Source organism: Carcharodon carcharias, chromosome 2 (genome assembly GCF_017639515.1).
Source record: "Carcharodon carcharias isolate sCarCar2 chromosome 2, sCarCar2.pri, whole genome shotgun sequence".
In the NCBI taxonomy this organism is placed as follows: Eukaryota; Metazoa; Chordata; class Chondrichthyes; order Lamniformes; family Lamnidae; genus Carcharodon; species Carcharodon carcharias.
This window is the reverse complement of record NC_054468.1, coordinates 17505514-17526946: the sequence shown is the minus strand read 5'-3', so window position 1 is coordinate 17526946 and position 21433 is coordinate 17505514. Positions and strand designations below refer to the sequence as shown.

General features: G+C 45.4%; 1 protein-coding gene across 2 annotated transcripts; it reads right to left on the bottom strand.

Moving 5' to 3' along the window:
* Window positions 1-998: 998 nt before the first annotated feature.
* Window positions 999-20863, bottom strand: LOC121288858 (succinate receptor 1-like). 2 transcript variants are annotated; one of them, XM_041207666.1, is made up of 3 exons: window positions 20755-20863; window positions 4164-4207; window positions 999-4026 (listed from the first exon to the last, which is right to left on the bottom strand). In XM_041207666.1, exons 1-3 carry the CDS (start codon window positions 20802-20804, stop codon window positions 3242-3244), a joined length of 879 nt encoding a protein of 292 aa, XP_041063600.1. In that variant the 5' UTR covers window positions 20805-20863; the 3' UTR covers window positions 999-3241. The 2 variants fall into 2 exon arrangements, with proteins under 2 accessions (XP_041063600.1, XP_041063593.1); XM_041207659.1 differs by having other exon boundaries at window positions 999-4207.
* Window positions 20864-21433: the final 570 nt, after the last annotated feature.

Sequence of the window (21433 nt, the reverse complement as noted above, 5' to 3'; positions counted from 1 at the left end):
GAGGCCAAAGAACTGTTTGTTGGCAGGATTTTTTTAAAAAGCTACTCTATAGACGTTCTGTTTACACTGCACATCTGGCAAAGTTATGACAGTGGAATGGGACCAATTCCAAGGGAATTCCCAATCAGGGAAACAGTTATATCTAGTTATATCTAATTAAATTGATGCCAGTTTTCTGAAAGGAATAGCATTTGAAGTATTAGATGTGAAGGTCTGTTTAAGTATTCTTCATTCTACATCGTCCCTTTTCCGATTACCTTTATTAAAGGAGGCTGGTCAACTATATCAAAGGCTACAATTAGGACAGGGAGGGATAAGGCATCACCATTATACACAAACCACAGCCGGGATTTTCCAACCCTGCCTTGGGTGGGACCAGAAAATCCCGGCCCAGATCTAAGGTCCGAGAGAAGGTGCAACAAAGATTAACAAAATTGATTATGGGTTGAGGGGATTATCCTTTGAGCAGAGGCTTAAATAGACTAGGCCTGTACTCCCTAGAGGTTAGAAGAATGAGAGATGATCTCATTGAAACACATGACGTTTTTAAGGGGCTTGGCAGAGTAGATGCTTGGGAGGATGTTTTTCTTGGCTAGGGTGTCTGGAACATTGGGCCACAGTCTCAGAACGCGGGGTCAGCCGTTTAGGATTGCGATGGGGAGAGATTCCTTGCTGAAATGGTTATGAAGCTTTGGAATTTTCTACCACAGAGAGTTCTGGATGCTTCCTTGTGGAATATATTCAGTGCGAAGATCAGCAGACTTTTGGGGCCAGAATTTTACGTCGTTTGAGCAGGCGTGCATCCGACCTGACAGAGCATGAAATGACGCGAGAAGGCGTCAAGGCCCGTGTCCAGGTGTCGTCGCAGACTCGTGCAATATTTCTCTTGGCAGGTGTGTGCAGCAGTTTGTAAACCTGCGATGACTCTTTTGCTATTTACTTGCTTCACAGAATAATTCCCACTCACAAAGTATCGCTTTCAATAAAATAGCACGAAATTAATGGAGAAATGAAGAATTTTTAATTATTTTTACTTAAGTTCTTTACCATGATACATTGGTGCTTGTATAAAGTACAAATTCTTACACCTCCGACATGTACAATTATTTCAATAAAATAGCAAAAGCAATAAAAGTGATAAAAATGTTTTTGTGGTATGTTGTTCTTAACTTGTTAATATCAACATTATAATGCCCTTATTGAGACATAAAGCTGAAAGCTGAAGGGGATACATATGACTCACCCCCATGGCAACATCAGAGAAAGAGTAAAATGTAGACATTGATGAAAGTGTAAGCAGGATAATTTCCTGCCTAATTTCATACAAATGGTTACAATGAAAGGCAAGACATTTTTGGCTTTGCATCAAATCACATTTGTAAATCAATAACACATTATTGCTGACTTTATCTTGCTAGCTTGACCAATATAAATTTTATTTAAACCATTCTGCATGCTCCTTCTTGCATCTTTCTCTTTACGGTCAAAATCAAGTCTCATTAAGTTGTGCCCCACTAATTCATTCTTTCCCAGAGTCACGGAGAACGGTGTAATTCCTCACTTCCCATAACCATTCTTTTCTCTTCCAAGCCGGCATCATGCAGTGACTATTGTCCTGACCCTACTCACTCTTATCCAACCTATTCAACTCTGCTGCTGGCCTTTCAGTGTGGGACTTGACTATTTGTTTCTCAGTTGATAACAAAAACTGTGTGTTTTTGTTTTATGCCAAGGTGCTAAGCAGAGCCTGGGCATGTGGCTGAGATAGGGAGCTCAGTGGAGCAGAGAGAATTGAACTTTCATTCCTCAGGGATAGTTCAATCGGGTTGTGCGACAATCTCAGAGACAGACGTTTTTAGCTTCAGGTCTTGTGCTCAGACTTTCATCCTTTCAGACTGGGAGAGTGTTATGTTGAAGACTTTGAGAAGAAAACAGGAAAATGCAGTGAGTGAACCGTGTTCGTTCCCCTGTTGTGATACCTCTTGGCTATTCAACAATGGAAACCATAAACCTGAGCACAATCAAAACTTTACTGTCTGTATAAAAACTCATACCAAGTCTCATTCACTCAACAGTCCTGCGATCGTTGACCTATGTTGCCTTGCAGTCCAGCAAGGCCCTGATTTTAAAAATCCTCATCCTTATTTTCAGACCCCTTCATGAAGCTGTGCTTCCCTATCTCTGTACCCTCACCCAGCTCCACAAAGCTCTGAAAGCTCTCCTTTCTGTCCGCTTACATGCACCTGATTTGAATCACTCCAGCCTTCAGCTGCCTCAGCCCTAAGCTCTGGAATTCCCTTCCCAAACCTCTCCACCTCTCTATCTCTCTCTCTCTCTCTACTCCTTTAAGAGGCTTCTTAAAATCTACCAGTTTGACAATGATTTTAGTTACCTGCTCTGATGTCCACATATGTGATGTATCAGATGTTGTTTGAAACCACTCCTGTGTGTCGCTTCTGGGTGTTTTATTGTGTTAAAGGTGCCATATAAATCCAAGTTGTTATTCTTGTAAATAGTGACAAATCAAGACAGATTATCTGCTTGGGAGACAACAAACAGCAGATGTAGCCCCTTTCTCTCATGCCAGTATCGCACCGGTGTGCTGATCCGTGATATGGTCTGCAATCCCTTTCTAATAAATTACAGTCGCTGCACAAAAGTGTCTCACATGAAAAAATGCTTTAGTGAATATTAGCGTGGAACGATGAAAAAAAAAAATCTTTTTGTGCCAATGGAAACATTTTCCTTCCTGCCAGATATTACCAGGTGCTTGGGATGAGCCTGAAAGCATTGCAAATAACTCCATCCAAAAGGACGGTCTTATTTGAAATGGATCTTGATAGACTCTCCCAAACTCTCAGTAGAGGCTCTCAAACGCCTTGCTCTGGGACCTTGTCAAGGTTGGGATACCCAACCCAGCAAGAGTAGCCTAGCAGGTAACGGTCGACCACTTGGCTAAATCTGGAGCTCTGAAGCTGCAGAGTGTACCCTGTGCTGCTGCTGATCTGAAGGACAGGAGTAAAGTGAGAGCTTCATCAGCAGCAGCAGTTTCAGGCTTCTAAACAACCCCCTTCAAACGAAAGCAGAAATTTTGAGACAGTTCAGCACTGTTAAAGACTCTATGAGGCACAAACTTAAGGTGTTCAGAATACCTTCGGTTATGATGCAGCCATGCTGCAAGAGAAGTCTAAAAGTAAAATGGCTGCCTACCATTCTGAACAAGCTGTCCCTTTGATCAGATCTAGTTGGTTGAAGAGTGTGACAACAATCTTGGACCAACGAACGGCAGCTTGCTGAGGAGTGTCTCTCTGAAGCGGTCACCCAGCATGAAATAGAAAATAGGATTTATGGCAGAGCTGAGGTAGGCAATGGGCCTTGTGACAGCATAGCCAGCCTTTATGGTCTTGTACGTGGCACACATTGGTCGCATTTTGTCCATTCTGGAAGCAATGCGAACATTGCGCATAATATGGTAAGGAGAAAAAAGTACCAAGAAAATGACTAATGCCAATATCACAAGCCGATGGGGCTTTTGAAGGTTAATATTCCTGCGACGTTGGGAGCTTATGTCCCTTAAGCTCTTTGCTGTTCTGATGGAGCAGAAACCCATAATGCAGAGCGGGAGGACAAAGTCAACAAGGGTGAGGAACATGCTATAAACCAGACTGTCTCTGGCATTCCCTGAGCTGGCATAATCGACACATACAATAGTTTGTTCGTCATTATCTGTGATGTTCTTGGGACCAATGAAAGTGAACATGGGTATCAGTTCCACAGTGACAAAGATCCACAAAAGGAAGCAGATGATGGTAGCTGTCCGCTTTTCCTGGAACCAGTGGAGCTTTGTTGGGTTTTTCACTAGCAAATATCGATCAACACTGATACAGGTCAGGTAGAGAACACTCAAGTAAAGGTTACAGTTGAGGAAATACCGAGTGAACTTACAACTCAACTCGCTGTAGAACCATTCACTGTCATTTGCATACTGGACCACAAACGTTGGAAGTGTGCAAATAAAAAAGAGATCTGTGATAGAAAGGCAGAAGAGATAGATGTTACTGCACTTCCAGTTCTTCAGGCAGAAGACGTAACCAGTTATCACGGTGACATTCCCTACTAATCCCAGCATGAACTCAATGGAATACATTGTTGTGAGGTAGTACCTTTCCACGTGGGAATTAATAGTTGTGCAATTCTTGTTCTTATCCTAGAAGTTAAAAACAAGTAAGAGTTAGCTGAAGGAGGGACATAAAGGCACACGACTAAAATACATTTAAGAACTGAGACAAAAGGTGGCAGCCTTGGCTCAATGGGTAGTGAGCTGTAATCTGAGACTCCTAGTACAGGGCTGACAGAATGTTGAACCACTCATGGACAATGTAGCAGCCAATTTGTGCATATGAAGGCCTCATAATTAGCAGTGCAATAATGACCAAGAATTATTTTTAATGATGTTGGTTGAGGGATAATTACTAGCTAGGACACCGGGGAAAACTCCTCTGCTACTCTTCATGATGCAGCCATGGGATTTTCTACATCCATAGGGTAGAAGGGAGCCTTGGTTTAATGGCACACCCCAAAAAATTTTAAAAAGTCATTCAAATGCTCATATAATATCAGACAACACGATCTTCAGGTTTAGGTTGTGATCCTCAGTTAGTCTACAGTTACAGTTCCATACCTAACGTAGGCCAGAATTCCCCGCTCTTAATGACAGCGGGCATGTTTGGCGGTGAGAGTGGACAATATGGCGAGAAGGCCAAAAATCGGTTTTACACCGTTGTGAAACCAGTTTGCAATTGTCCTCTCCACCCGTCAATGGTGGGCCCTGTTTCCCGCTGCTGCACATCAGGAACCTAATTTCAATACTTTAGCATCTCATTATAATCCTGCTCACCGGAATCACCCCACCCCCCCCACCCCACCCTGACCCTGCGCCCCCATGATGGATCATCTGGGCACACTTGGCAATGTGTTCATAACTTTACAAAAGCGACATGCACCTGGCGAAGGCTCTGGACTTCGAGTTTTGTTTGCCTACTTTGCTTCGGGCAGCGCTCGTGATCATCAGCGTCAGGCTTCATGGGCAGCACCACATCATTTTTAGGGGGCTCACGGGCACGTCTCTACCTACCTTACCAACCGTAAAGCGGTATTGGCTTTTCAATGGCTGCAGGGCCAGGGCTTGCTTGGGGGGAGGGGGAGAAGTGGCTTCAGGCAAGGGAAGAGGCTGCAGGGAGAGGGCTGTACTGGGGAAGGGGGGGGTACCCCAGGGTGTGAGTGGGGGCACATGCTGATCAGCGCAATTGGCCTTAAGATGGTTGGGGCTGAGAAGGCAGCCTCCAGAGGAGATGAGGCCAGATGGAGATGACAGGGTACGTGTGAGAGAGTGAGTGGCAATGTCCCTTGAGCTGGCAGTGAGTGAGATGCCAGTGAATGTGTGATGGGCTTGTGAGTGTGTGAGTTTAGAGTGATGAGATGGCAGCCTTTCCTTGGCAGCACAGGGGAAACCGTTCATCACCTTTGTGCACTGGGTAGCCAACCTCTTCCGTGCAGCACTGGCACTGACTGCCGCTGCCAGCACCTCCCAAGCCGGAGTGGTGAGATTGCCGAACCTCCTGTGGCCAGAGTGGGGGGGGGGGGTGGAGGACATCACAGCGGCCTCCAGGATACATTCCAGTGACATGGGTCACTGAGTCCTTCTTGGTTTTCAGGGCCATGTCTTCACTGGAGCAGTCCTGGGCTGCAAAGCAGTGAGAACTGTGTGCACGTCTGCAGGTTAGATATGGCACCCGGAGTGAGGAAACGGTGAGGTATCGGCGTGGCGGGTGATTTAGAGGCCACCCGCCAGCGAGACAGCGTGTTTCCTGTGGCTGCATAATTAATGAGGCAGAAAGTGGATGATCCAACACGAAGACCCACAGTTGCTGCCAACAGGTAAAACGTCTTTTCTCACACCCGCTACTGCACTTAGTGCAAATCTGGGACAATTCTGCCCAGTTTTATCAATTGTCAGCTGATCATTGAAATTAACACAGTTGTGGGGAATTCCTCTTGCACGTTCTGATGAAGATAGTGACCTGTTTATTTGAACCTGCTTGTGCTGGGGATGTTCTTCAGAAGATGTCGGGTCTGACAATCTGTAAGACCTCCAGTGCACTTCAGTTGCAGCTCCGCTAGGAATGTGCAGTAAAGGCCAGAAATTGATGAGGGCCCTACTGATAACATTGCTCCACAATTGCCAGCCGTGCTTTTCACTATCTAGGCTAGCTAGCTCTGGAATTCGCTCCTTAAACCACTCTACTTTTCTGTCTCTCCCCTCCTTTTTGATGACCTCCTTGCCCAAATGTTTGGTCACTGGTCCTGATATTTTCTAATGTGGCTCGATGTCAGGTATTGTTTGATAATGCTCCTGTGAAAACCCTTGGGGATTTTACTGTGCCAAAGGTGCTATATAAATGCAAGTTGCTTTTCTTCCTGTTGATTTCACAGATGCTCAACTTATCCTGACAAAGCCAGTGTTGTAAAAGGAAGGGGGTGGGATTCCCAATCCTTGGAGTTCCTATGTTGCTGGAGTCAAAGGGGCCAGGTGAATAATTGATGTGGTACAAGGTCAATAAGTGGGACAGATGGGTCCCATAAACTGAAAAATAAAGGGCCATTGCCAGGAGTGGTTCTGGCAGATCCCCTCCGCCTATTAGTTTTTTCATTCTTTTACAGGATGTTGCCATCACTACCTAGGCCAGCATTTATTGTCCATCCCTTATTGCCTTTGAGAAGGTGGTGGTGAGCTGCCTTCTTGAACCACTGCAGTCCATGTGGTGTTAGGGACACCCATGGTGTTGTTAGGAAGGGAGTTCCAGGATTTCAACCCAGCAAAACTGAAGGAACGGCGATTTATTTCCAAGTCAGGATGGTCTGTGGCTTGGTGGGGGGGTGGTGGTGGGGGGGTGGGGGGGGTGGGGGGGACTTGCAGGTGGTGGTGTTCCCATCTATCTGCTGCCCCTGTCCTTCTAGATGGCAGAAGTCATGGGTTTGGAAGATGCTGTCGAAGAAGCTTTGGTGAGTTGCTGCAGTCCACCTTGTAGATGATACTTGCTGCTGCTGACGTGTGTCAGTGGTGGAGGGAGTGAATGTGGAAGGTGCTGGATGGGGTCTCAGTCAAGCGGGCTGCTTTGTCCTGGATGGTGTCAAGCTTCTTGAGTATTTTTGGAGCTGCGCTCATCGAGGCAAGTGGGGAGTATTCCATCACACCCCTGCCTTGTAGATGGTGGACAGGCTTTGGGGAGTCAGGAGGTGAGTTACTCGCCACAGGATTCCTAGCCTCCGACCTGCTCTTGTAACCACAGTAATATAAAGAAACATAGGGGCATAGGACTTAGGAGCAGAAGTAAGCCATTTTTCCTTTTGATTCTGCTCCATGATTGGATAAGATCATGGCTGAGATCTCAACTCCACCTTCCTATCTGCCCCCCATAACCCTTGACTCCCTTGTCTATCAAAAACCTAACACAGCCTTCAGCCTCCACTATTTTCTGGGGAAGAAGATTCCACAAACTAATGACCCTCTAAGGGAAAAAAAATTCTCCTCACATCCCTCTTAAAAGGGAGGCCTCTCATTCTTGAATGGTGCCCCCTGGTTCTCACCTTCCGCAAAAGAGGAGGCATCCTCCAGTTATCCAGTCTACCAAATCCCCTCAGGATGTTATATGTTTCAATAAGATCATCTCTCAACCTTCTGAATTCCACTGGGTATAGGCCCAACTTGTTCAACCTTTCTTCATAAGTTAAGGATTTCACCCCCCCGGAAAGAGCCAAGTCAACCTTCTCTGAACTGCTTCTTATATCCTTTTTCAAATAAGGAGACCAAAACAGTACATAATACTCCAGATGTGACTTAAATTCAGTCCAATCTCCTGACTTCTCATTAACCTTCACGGAACCCTTTCAATTTGATGCCACCCTTTACTTCCTTATTTAGCCACAGATGATGCTCCTCCTCAAAAAGCCTTTCTTTCTCACTGGGATAAATGCTCGCTTAAAAGTCTGCCATGCATCTCTACTGCCCTACCTTTTAATCTAGTTTCCCAGTTCAATTTAGCCAACTCTGCCTTCATATCCTTATAATTACCTTTATTTAGGTTTAAGACTTGAGTCTTTGACCCGCACTTCTCACCTTCAAACTCAATGTGAAATTCTATCATACTAATGTTGCTGTCACCTAGAGGCTCATTTACTATGAGGCTATTTATTAATCCTGTCATTGCATGATACCAGGTCCAGAATAGCCTGCTCCATGGTTGGCTCTAGAACATACTGCTCTAAGAACCTTTCCTAAATACTCATTTTCCAGGCTACCTTTGCCAATAGGATTTACCCAATCGACATGAAGAATATAGTCATCCATGATTATTGCATTACCTTTCTTATATGCCCCATTTATTTCTTCCTGTATAGTCTGTCTTACTGTATGACTGCTATTAGGGCCCTATAAACAGCTCCAACAAGTGACCTCTTTCATTTCCTATTTCTTATCTGTACCCAAATTGATTCTACATCCTGCTTTTACAAGCTAAGATCATCTCACATGACTGTATTAATGTCATCCTTAATTAACAGAGCTAACCCACTACCTTTACCTAGATTCCTATAATTCCAAAATTTCAAATACCCATCAAAGTCCAGGTCAGCCTTGGCACCTTTCAACCATATCTCTGTAATGGCGATCAGGTCATACATGTTATGTGATAACAATTCATCCATTTTGTTATCAATGCTATGTGCAATCAGGTACAGGTCCTTTAACTCTATCTTTTTACCATTTTTGCAATCTCTGGCCTTATCTGTTGGTCCATCGTAAGCTTATACACTCTGTGCCTTCTCACCACACTCTGGTTAACATTATCTCTGCCCTGCCCTCTTACCTTGTTGTTTCCTTTGATTTATTACATCTCCTCTCACATGATCTCTTCCCCCAACTATTTAGTTTAAAGCCGTCTCTAGCACCCTAGTTATACAACTCGCCAGAACAGTGGTCCCAGCACGTTTCAGGTGCTCCCACTTTCCTGGTGCTGGTGTCAGTGCCCCATGAACTGAAACACACTTCTCCCCACACCAGTCTTTGAGCCACACATTCATCTCTCTGATCTTAATTACGCATTGCCAATTATCTCATGGTTGCTCAGAGCTTATTATCTTTGAGGTTCTGCTTTTTAATTTAGCTGCTAGTTGCTCATGCTCCCTCAGCAGAATCACTTCCCTAGTTCCATCTGTGTCATTGGTACCGATGTGGACCATAACAACTGGAACCTCTACCTCCAGCTGCAAGTTCCTCTCCAGCCCTGAGCAGATGTCCTGAACCCTGGCAACAGACAGGCAACACAGCCGTCTGGACTCTCACTCTAAGCTGCAGGGAGCCACATCTATCCCATTAACTATATTGTCCCCTACTAACGCTACATTCCTACTTACTCCCCCTGCTCGAATGGCTTCCTGTACCACAACCCTAGCCTAAGGGGTATGATTGCCTTCTTAACAAAGTGCCCAAGTAACATTCTTCCTTCCCTGATGCACTGCAGGGCATCCGTAGCTTGACCTCTACCTCGTCAACTCTAAGCCAAAGTTCCTTGTAGCTGCAGACACTTATTGCAGATGTAGTTGCTGTGGATCACACTGATGTCTATTAGCTCCCACATAGTACAACTGCAGTACATCACCTGCTTACTGCCCTTGTTATGTTTTAATTAGCTGTTTAATTCATTAGTTAATTCATTAATTTTTAAAATTTATTTTAATTAATGACTCTACCCACCAACCACTTACATTACTAATTCAAATCTTAGTAATACTAATGAACCTTCCACTTATAAGGGAGATAGCTGAGGGTTAAAAATGAAAATTTAACATTTTTCTAATTGTCCAGCTATTTACACACAAACCCTAAAAACAGTAACTCACCAACCAATGAACGTGTGGCTTTCCTAATAATGTAATTATTAGATTTTTCTTTCACTCCAAACCCAGCATGCACTGAATTCCAGCAGCAGCCTTAGCCTCCCTCTCCTGTCTCCTAGGTAACAAGGGTGGTCCAGTTCCATTTCTGGTTAATGATAACCCCCAGGGTGTTGCTCAACAGGCAGGTGACCAAGGTGTTAACAACTTTCATTGCTATGCAAGCAAAGGGACTTCAACTTTGAGCCCACGCACTGCAGTAGGGTCAGCAGCAGAGTCCAGTCTGGCACTGACAAAGTAATGTTTCCCCACCCTGACCCGTCATTAATTTTTGTCCCCATTAAAGCCTAGACTGAAGTAGTGCTGGAAAACACACAGGAGCTCAGAGAAGGCTGGACAGACCAAGGACCAAGGAAAGCCTGAGATTTGGGGTCCAGGAAAGAACAATGGGAAGATAGAGACTTATTTTTATCCGACATTTTACGGAGATGTGCTGTGCTGCAGTAGTGCAAGAATTCTGCTTCAATCTGCCATAGCATTGAAATCTTGCTGTCAGCTCCTGTGCAAGGAACAGGTACAAAACCAAGCTTGGGTGCGTCCTTACAGAGAACAAGTATAATATCATGGGGCAAAGCTCGATAGGTCATTGTTGCTTGCCCCCAAGCAATCTGCTCACGGTGTAATTGTAGGGGACCTGAAAACTAATTTTTCTTTTTATCCTTTCATGGGATGTGAGCATTGCTGGCAAGCCCAGCATCTATTGCCCGTCCCTAATTGCCCATTCTACCAAAGGGGCAAAAAGGCTATGAGGGCAGGGCACATAGCTTAATCTTGTGCTCCTTTGAATATAGAAGGTTAAAGGGTTCGCTAATCCAAGGCCAAAATTTTATGCTCCACCCTCGTCGGGTTCTGAGGTGGTGGTAGTGGTGGCGGTGGTGGGGGTGGGGGTGGGGGAGGGGAGAGTGTAAAATTGCACGAACGGGATTCCCTCCGGGTTCCTGCCCTCACTGACCTCGGAGCGATTTTATGCTGGGGAAGGGCAGAGCCTCAGATGGGAAGCCTGCTGTTGCCCCAGTTAAGGCCCTTCAGTGCCACTTAATGGCCGTTTCTTGCCCAGCCTCAATCTTTAGGTTGGCGGGTAGATGACAGCACGGGGCGGAGGGTGGGGGGGGGGGAGGTGGGGGTGGTGGGGGGGTGGGTCGGTGGGGGGGCTGGTGGTGGAGGCCGGTAATGAAGGGAGTTAGATCTTGGGTGAGAAGTGGGGGTAAGGACGGGGGTGGTGGTGGCGGGTGTGGCCTCCATCAGAAGCCTCCTCCGGACTGGGGGCACCCTCCCCTTAAGGCCTGGCGACCTGTAGGCATCCCTCCCCCTCCAGCCTACTCCCGGAGACCCCACTGCCCCGCCCCCCCCACCACCCCATGCCCCACCCAGGCCTTCCCAACCTGTTCTGCTTGGACCCCTGACTCTTTATCTTTTTCTCGGTTCCCAGGACTTAGGCTCAGGAAGCTTCTTGCTGTGCCTCTTCTGGCCACTGCAGCGCACTTCCTGGAGGGTCACTCTGACCAGCTGGCAGCTCTCCAAGGCGGGACTTCCTCCAGACTGAGCTGCCGGATGACCTGCCTACTGCCAATCAATGCTTGTTAGAGCATAAAATGGCAGCGGGGTTGTCGGGTCAATGGGGATGTGTTTCCCACTCACTGGCCAAGCCTCGCCATCCTAAAAATTCTGGCCCAAGTGTTTAAGATGATTAAAGGATTTCAAGGGTAGCTAGAGATTTTTTTCCTCTGGGCCAGGGGATTGGGGGAGTAGTGTACAGGAGAAAGGGAGATTACCTTCAAGGTAGGCTGTCAGGGCTGACCTGAGGAAGCACTTCTTACAGAGAGGAGCCTAGAACTCTCTCACTCCCAAAAATATATTAAGGCTGGTGGTCAATTGGAAATTTTTAAAAAAGGATTAATAGATATTTAGTTAATGTTTAGAGTCTGCAGGACTCTCCTTCAGAGCTAAAGAGAAGTGGAAATGTGATGGAATTTATACTGTTTTAAGAGGCACACGTACCACAAAATGACCATCTCCAACAAGATAGAATCTAACCATCACCCCTTGACATTCAATGGCTGAATCCCCCACCTTCAACATCCTGGGGGTGAACATTGACCAGAAACAGAACTGGAGCAGCCATGTAAATACAGTGGCCACAAGAGCAGGCCAGAGGCTGGGAATCCTGCGGAGAGTAACTCACCTCCTGACTCCCCGAAGCCTGTCCACCATCTACAAGGCAGAAGTCAGGAGTGTGATGGAATACTCCCCACTTGCTTGGATGAGTGCAGCTTAACAACACTCAAGAATTAAACTGCATGAGTAAAAGGTGCTTATTTGTTGAGCCATTGCCATGGAGAATGCAGCACAGAACTACTGTCCCCATGCTTTTATTTGAATTAATTTTTTGATATAAACAAAAGCATAGGGGACAATAGTTCCTTGATGCATTCTCCATGACAATGCCTCAAACAGTCAGGGTCAATTTGCCAATAAATTAACACTCAAGAAGCTCAACTCCATTCCAGGACAAAGCAGTCCACTTGATTGCCTGGAGGGGGCGCAGAGGAGATTCACCTTGTTGCCTGTTGCCTGGGATGAAACATATAAGTTATGAAGTGGGGTTGGATAGATTGGAGCAGAGAAGACTGAGGGGCGACCTGATCGAGGTGTACAAGATTATGAGGGGCATGGACAGGGTGGATAGGGAGCAGCTGTTCCCCTTAGTTGAAGGGTCAGTCACGAGGGGGCATAAGTTCAAGGTGAAGGGCAGGAGGTTTAGGGGGGATGTGAGGAAAAACTTTTTTACCCAGAGGGTGGTGACGGTCTGGAATGCGCTGCCTGGGAGGGTGGTGGAGGCGGGTTGCCTCACATCCTTTAAAAAGAACCTGGATGAGCACTTGGCATGTCATAACATTCAAGGCTATGGGCCAAGTGCTGGTAAATGGGATTAGGTAGGTCAGGTGTCGGTGCAGACTCGATGGGCTGAAGGGTCTCATCTACACTGTGAGATTCTGTGATTCTGTGATTTGCACCCCATCCACCATATTAAACATTCACTCTCTCCATCACTGATGCACAGTGGCAACAGTGTGTATCATCTCCAACAGTGGTGGCAAACCTGCGGCCCATGAGCTGCATGTGGCCCACCAGGGTTTTGAGTGCGGCCCGTGAAACATTTTGTCGACCGCTACCTACATGCAGGGTTGCGCTGCTATGGTTCAATCAGCACGTCCGGTGAGTTGTGGGTATGCAAGCACAGTCAGCAAAAAACTACCCTACCCTGGGAGACCATCGTGGTTACGACACTGGAGAACGTGAGAGGTTGCGTTTCTTAATGTTAGTATTGTCGGTAACCCAGAGTTAGAAGGTGAAATCTGGATTTTGGATGTGGCCTTTCTTGCTGACATCACTGGTCACCTGAACACGTTGGATGAGTCAGTGCTGGAAAAGCACTCAGATCAAGGAAGCGACTATGATCCATCAGTTCATATACATTTGGCAGAGCGTTTTGAGAACTGCTGTTCTGCTCTGAGTGACCTGAAACCCTAATTTTTGTTGCTTTCAAATCAGAGCAAATGTGGTACAGTAAATTGAAGGCTTGGGGTTGATAAAGGGAAGTTTGAGGAGGAATGAATTCATGTTCGAGCCCTGGATGAATGTGGGTAACACAAATGCAAATATTTCTTTTGTTTTTACCATTTGATGTTGATGACAGTTCTATTATTATATGAATGATTAAGCAATTTCTGTAACTAGTTATGAAATATTCGGTGTGTATTAAACGTATTTAATTCTATTCATGGGGTATTGGTTGGGGCACATGCCAGATTTCAATCTTGTGGCCCACTGAGATGAATGAGGGCCACTCGTGAGGCCCACTCACTATCCCAGGTTGCCCATCCCTGATCTACAAGATGCACTGCAGCAACTCACCAAGTCCTCTTCGCCAGCACCTTCCAAACCCATGACCTCTACCACCTAGAGGGACAAGGAAAGTAGTTGCATGGGAACACCATCACCTGCAAGTTCCACCCCAGGCCACACGCCATTTGACTTAAAAATATATTGCCGTTCTTTCACTGTCACTGGGTCAAAATCCTGGAGCCATCTTCCTAACAGCACGATGGGAGTATCCTCACCACATGGGCTGCAATTGTTTAAGAAGACAGCTTACCACCAGCCTCACAAGAGCATTTAGGAAAGGACAACAAATGCTGGCCTAGCCAGTGATGCACACATCCCATGTAAAAAAACACAAGAACACAAGAAATAGGAGCAGGAGTAGACCATATGTCGAGCCATTCAATACAATCATGGCTGATCTTGGGCTTCAACTCCATTTTCCTGTCTACCACCACCCCCTCTCCCCCCCCCCCCGCCCCCATTCGTTAATTCCCTGAGGCCAAAAATCTGTCTATCCCTGTCTTAAACATATTCAGTTTTGGAGCATCGATAACTCTCTATGGTAGAGAATCCCAAAGACTCACAACCCCTTGAGTGAAGTAATTTCTCCTCATCTCAGTCCTAAATGATTCGCCCCTTTTCATGAGACTGTGTCCCCGTGTTTTAGACTCCCCAACTGGTGGGAACAATTTCTCAGCATTTAGAACAAAGAACAAAGAAAAGTACAGCACAGGAACAGGCCCTTCGGCCCTCCAAGCCTACGACGATCATATTGCCCGTCAACTGAAACATTTTGCACTTCCGGGGTCCATATCCCTCTATTCCCATCCTATTCATGTATTTGTCAAGCTGCCTCTTAAACACCACTATCGTACCAGCTTCCACCACCTCCTCTGGCAACGAATTCCAGACACTCACTACCCTCTGCGTAAAAATATTTGCCCCGCACATCTCCTCTATAGTTTTCTCCTCTCACCTTAAATCTATGTCCTCTAGTAATTGATTCTTCCACCCTCGGAAAAAGCTCCTGACTATCTACTCTGTCCATGCCACTCATAATTTTGTAAACTTCTATCAAGTCGCCCCTCAATTTCTGTCGCTCTAGTGAGAACAATCCAAGTTTCTCAAACCTCTCCTCATAGCTAATAACTTCCAGACCAAGCAGCATCCTGATAAACCTCCTCTGCACCCTCTACAACGCCTCCTTATCTTTCTGGTAATGTGGTGACCAGAATTGCATGCAATATTCCAAGTGTGGCCTAACCAAGGTTCTATACAGCTGCAGCATGACTTCCCAGTTTTTATACTCAATACCCCTGCCAATGAAGGCAAGCATGCCATATGCCTTCCTGACTACCTTATCCACCTGTGTTGCCACTTTCAGTGACCTGTGGACCTGTACACCCAGATCCCTCTGCCCATTGATGCACTTAAGGGTTCTACCATTTACTGTATAATTCCTGTCTGTATTAGACCTTCCAAAATGCATTACCTCGCATTTGTCCGGATTAAACTCCATCTGCCATTTCTCCGCCCAAGTCTCCAACCAATCTATATCCCATTGTATCCTTTGACAATCCTCTTCACTATCTGCACCTCCTCCAACCCTAGTGTCGTCTGCAAACTTACTAATTAGCCCAGTTACATTTTCCTCCAAATCATTTATGTATAGCATAAACAGCAAAGGTCCCAGCACTGATCCCTGAGGAACTCCACTAGTCACAGCTCTCCATTCAGAAAAGCATCCTTCCACTGCTACCCTCTGTCTTCTATGACCAAGCCAATTCTATATCCATCCTGCCAGCTCACCTCTGATCCTGTGCGACTTTACCTTCTGTACCAGTCTGCCATGAGGGACCTTGTCAAAGGCCTTACTGAAATCCATATATATAACATCCACTGCCCTTCCATCGTCGATCATCTTTGTCACTTCCTCGAAAAACTCAATCAAGTTAGTGAGACACGACCTCCCCTTCACAAAACCATGCTGCCTCTCACTAATACACCCATTTGCTTCCAAATGGCAGTAAATCCTGTCATGAAGAATCTTCTCCAAAAATTTCCCTACCACTGACATAAGGCTCACCGGCTTGTAATTTCCTGGATTATCCCTGCTACCCTTCTTAAACAATGGAACAACATTGGCCATTCTCCAGTCCTCTGGGACCTCACCTGTAGCCAGTGATGATACAAAGATTTCTGTCAAGGCCCCAGCAATCTCCTCCCTTGCCTCCCTCAGTACTCTGGGGTAGATCCCATCTGGCCCTGGGGACTTACTCACCTTAATATTCTTCAAGACGCCCAACACCTCCTCTTTTTTGATCTCAACATGATCCAGGCTATCTACACACTCTTCCCTAGATAAATCGACCGCTAAGTCCTTCTCTTTGGTGAATATTGATGAGAAGTATTCATTTAATATCTTTCCCATTTCTTCTGGCTCCACACACAGATTCCCACCTCTGTCCCTGAGTGGGCCCACCCTTTCCCTGGCTACCCTCTTGCTTTTTACATATGTATAAAAGGCCTTGAGATTTTCCTTAATCCTGGTTGCCAGTGACTTTTCATGACCCCTTTTAGCCCTCCTGACTCCTTGCTTAAATTTCTTCCTACTTTCTTTGTATTCTCCACGGGCTTCATACCTTCGCTGTACTGCCTCCAGTACAAGTTTGAAATGTATCCCAGGCTGTTGCGTGAGGCAAGGGAGAAGATAGCAGGGGCACTGGCAATAATTTTCAATACCTCTCTGGCCACAGGAGAGGTGCCAGAGGACTGGAGGACAGCCAATGTGGTACCATTATTCAAGAAGGGAGAAAGGGATAAACCAGGGAATTACAGGCCAGTCAGTTTAACGTCAGTGGTGGGAAAACTATTGGAAACAATTCTGAGAGACAGAATTAAACTACACTTGGAGAGGCAGGGATTAATCAAGGACAGTCAACATAGTTTTGTTAAGGGGAGGTCACGTCTGACCAATTTTATTGAATTTTTCAAGGGGGACACCAGGTGTATAGATGAGGGCAATGGAGTTGATGTAGTCTACTTGGACTTCAACAAGGCTTTTGATAATGTCCTGCATGGTAGACTGATAACGGAGGTAAGAGCCCATTGGATCCAAGGTAATTTGGCAAATTGGATCCAGAATTGGCTAAATGGCAGGAAGCAGAGGGTGATGGTCGAGAGGTGTTTTTGTGACTGGATGCCTGTGTCCAGTGGGGCTCCACAGGGATCGGTGTTGGGTCCCTTGCTGTTTGTGGTATATATAAACGATTTAGACTTGAATGTAGGAGGGTTGGTCAGTAAATTCACGCATGACACGAAAATTGGTGGGGTGGTAAATAGTGAGGAGGATAGCCTTGGATTACAGGAGGATATAGATGGGCTGGTCAGATGGGCTAATCAGTGGCAAATGGAAATTAATCTGCATAAGTATGAGGTGATGCACTTGGGCAGGACAAACAAGGCACGGGAATACACAATGAATGGTAGGACTCTGGGAAGTACCGAGGATCAGAGGGATCTTGGTGTGCATGTCCACCGGTCCCTTAATGTAGCGGGACAGGTAGATAATGTGGTTAAGAAGGCGTATGAGATACCTGTTTTTATTAGCCAAGACATAGAATATAAGAGCAGGGAGGTTATCCTGGAACTGTATAAAACACTGGTTAGGCCACAGCTAGAGTATTGCGTGCAGTTCTGGAATCTGCATTATAGGAAGGATGTGATTACACTAGAGTGAGTGCAGAGGAAGTTTACCAGGGTGTTGCCTGGGCTGGAGAGTTTTAGTTATGAGGCAAGATTGGATAGACTGGGATTATTTTCCCTGGAGCAGAGGAGATTGACGGGGGGACATGATTGAGGTGTATAAAATTATGAGAGGCACAGATAGGGTAGACAGAAAGGAACTCTTCCCCTTGGTGGAAGGATCAATAACCAGGGGCCATAGATTTAAGGTAAGGGGCAGGAGGTTTAGAGGGGATTTGAGGAAGAAATTTTTCACCCAGAGGATGGTGGGAATCTGGATTCACTGCCTGAAAGGGTAGTGGAGGCAGAAATTCTCATAACATTTAAGAAGTATTTGGATGTGCATTTGCGATGCCATGGCATACAAGGCTGTGGGCCTAGTGCTGGAAAATGGGATTAGAATAGTTAAGTACTTATTTGACTGGTGCAGACTTGATGGACCGAAGGGCCTTTTTCTGTGCTGTAGACCTCTATGACTCAATGACTCTACATTCTTTCTTTAAATATGGAGACCAAAACCGCACACAGTATTCCTTGCAATAAAGGCCAACATGCCATTTGCCTTCCTAATGGCTCGCTGCATCTGCACACTAACTTCCTGTGATCCTTGTACAAGCACACCCAAGTCTCTTTGAACTCCAGCACTTACAAGTTTCAAACCTTTTAGATCAGTCATGTTGAAACTGAGTGGCGGTACAGGTTCAAGGAGCAGGTTCCCACCCCGATATGTCAATGGTTTAATCTATCTGTGAAGTCTAGGGGATGTAGAGAGCTGCTGAGATGACTGTGATGTGATACCCATATAAAAATCAGCCTGCAGAAAATGAAACAACCGACTTCTGCTTTTCACAGGTGAGGAATATTCTGTTGCACAAATGTATATTTTACAATCTCTGACTACAATTTACCCATTCCCAGGTCCTGGGACACTAAAACCTTCCCTTTTCGAATGCTCACAAATGACTCTAGCATATTTTGGAGTTCACTGAATCCTACCACCCACCCCCACCACCACCCCCCACATCCCCCCCTCCACCCCACCCCCTTCCTCCTTCCCTGTCTCAATGCTTTAAGATCCTGTCCCCTTTTACCAACTTTTTAAAAATTAATTTAAGAGATGTGGGTGTCGCTGGCTGGGCCAGCATTTATTGCCCATTCCTAATTGCCCTTGAGAAGGTGGTGGTGAGCTGCCTTCTTGATCTGCTGCAGTCCATGTAGTGTAGGTACACCCACAGTGCTGATGGGAAGGGAGTTCCAGGATTTTGACCCAGAGGCAGTGAAGGAACGGCGATATAGTTCCAAGTCACGATGGCGAGTGGCTTGGGGTGGGGTTGAGGGAGCCTCCAAATGGCAGTGTTCTCATGTGTCTGCTACCCTTGTCCTTCTAGATGGTAGCAGGTGTGGGTTTGGAAGGTGCTGTCTAAGGAGCCTTGGTGAGTTCCTGCGGTGCATCTTGTAGATGGCACACACTGCTGCCACTGTTCGTCAGTGGTGGTGGGAGTGAATGTTTGTGGAAGGGGGGCCAATCAAGTGGGCTGCTTTGGCCTGGACAGTATCAAGCTTCTTGAATGTTGTGGGCCTTGCACTCATCCGGGCAAGTGGAGAGTATTCCATCTTCCAGTACCCTCTCCCTGTGGCCCCAGAACAATTATCCTTATGAACTTGTTTGTTCTTCCTGTTGCTGATGGACTTGCAATCTACACCAAGCAGTTTTATGGTGGGTGTTTAATCTGAGATTATCAGAACAATTTGCTTTTTCTGGTCTCCTAGATAATATTTATCCCTCGGTAAAAAGAAGTAGAATATTTGATCATTATCATATTGCTGTTTGTTGGACATTGCTGTGTGCACATTGACTGACTCATTTCCTATGTTGCAACAGTGACTAAACTTCAAAAATACTAAGTTTTTTTATTGGGGTTATCGAATTTATACATTACTTAACCATGTTAATTCTCAGCATTAGGCAATCCATGTATTAAAAATATTGGTGTAGACAAATCGTTTTGCTGTAAAGCAAATAGTGGACATATTCCACTCAATAGAGTTTGCAGGACTGGTGTCTCCATTGATAACTATTTGAAACAAGTTAAGTTTTTGATTTTAAAAATTGCAAAGCCTGCAAATGCTGGAAATCTACAATACTTAATACGCAGTAATGCAATGACAGGCTCTTTGAGAAGTAGTAACTCAATTAATATGTTTTCTTTCTTTAGAGCCTCCTGTGCATTTTCTGTTTTTGTACATTTCCCCCTGAGCCTTGCCTTACCATTTTTACATTTAAATTACTGAAAGCTGCAAGATGGTCAAACATGTTAAAAGTAGATGTGACAGCAATTCTGCACCAACAATATTAAATATATTGCTGCCTGAAAAAAGGCTTAGGCTTTTGATTCTGAGGATTTAAGTGAGTTTTCAGCCAGAGATGGTTGTGAGAAGACTGAGATTGGTCTGAACTAATAATCCAGAGGGAAAGTGAAATTTAGAGATTTTACGTTTAAAAATCAAAAGCAGGCATCAGTGAAAGTGATTCTGAAGCTGCCAGATTGTCACAAACCGGTCTGTCAAAGAACAGGGAAGGAAGCCTACCGTCCTTACCCTACCCAATTTACAGACCCACGCAAACTCCTAACTGACATCTGAAGGGGTTTAGCAAACCACTCAGTCAGGGAAACTAGAGACGGGCCATAAATGCTGGCCTCACCAGCAATGCCCATATTCTGAGGATATGTTTTAAAAATCAATTTCTCTTAAAAACTGACCTAGGAGCGCAGAGCACTTGAGGGAAAATAGACCAGGGCACTGGGGTGAAACATCTGAGCATAGAACATGCTCGAGTAATCATTTCAGCAAGATTGCATAATTCTGCTTTGACTATTGTACGTTTCTAGCCGAGAATGAGGTGACTCTTGAATCATCTACCTAAAGTGACCTAATCAATTGGTGGATTTTAGTAGATGGTCATTTCTGGGACCAGCTATGCTGGATTGTACAGCCTATTGCTGGCCCTATAATTCTCCTGCACCCCCATAAAAACATTTCAAATCTACCTTTCCTCAGGTGCCAATACATAGTGGAGATCCCCAAAAAGAGGAAACAGAAGAATGCACTTACCATAACTCTGACTTGAAGGTCTGTGGCTCTGGAAATTGCCAGACTAACATGTGCTTCCTTTGATTGACACAGTTCTGCAATAACTGTGCTAATGCTGAGTGACCCACAGGTACCCACAACACATAAACAGCATCAGGCTTTTATCTATGTGCGTCAAGGGCTTTTGATTTGGAGAGTATATTTAGCCAATCAAAACCTATACTCACATTTCCCCTCCTCCAATATGAGGTTGGGAGCTATGAGGAAGAAGCGAAGGGTTTTAAAGTTGTTCTGTAAAGAAAGGAGAGCTAAACGGTGTGAAAGCTAGATAGTAGCACAATGGAAGTTTCGGGCCTTTCAGCCCATCTATCCCACCTAGCTACAGTATTCCCATGGGGCATTTGGAAAACTTTGAATCACAAAGATTGACCAGAACCTGTCTAGTTCTTTTTTGAAACCAGGTAAAGTTTCTTGCTGTTGGATAGGAAATAAAATTAAAGGTGTTTAAACAATGGACTGAGAGACAATGGTGGAGGTAGGAAGAACAGGGATAAGAAGAAAGAACTTGCATTCACATAGTACGTTTTACAACCTCAAACTGCTGAACTCTTAAAGTCATTCACTTAAGGTTATCTACCCACTCTGCGATGCCCATTACCAATTCAGAAACTTCTGAAGTGCAGCTATTGTTGTAATGTCA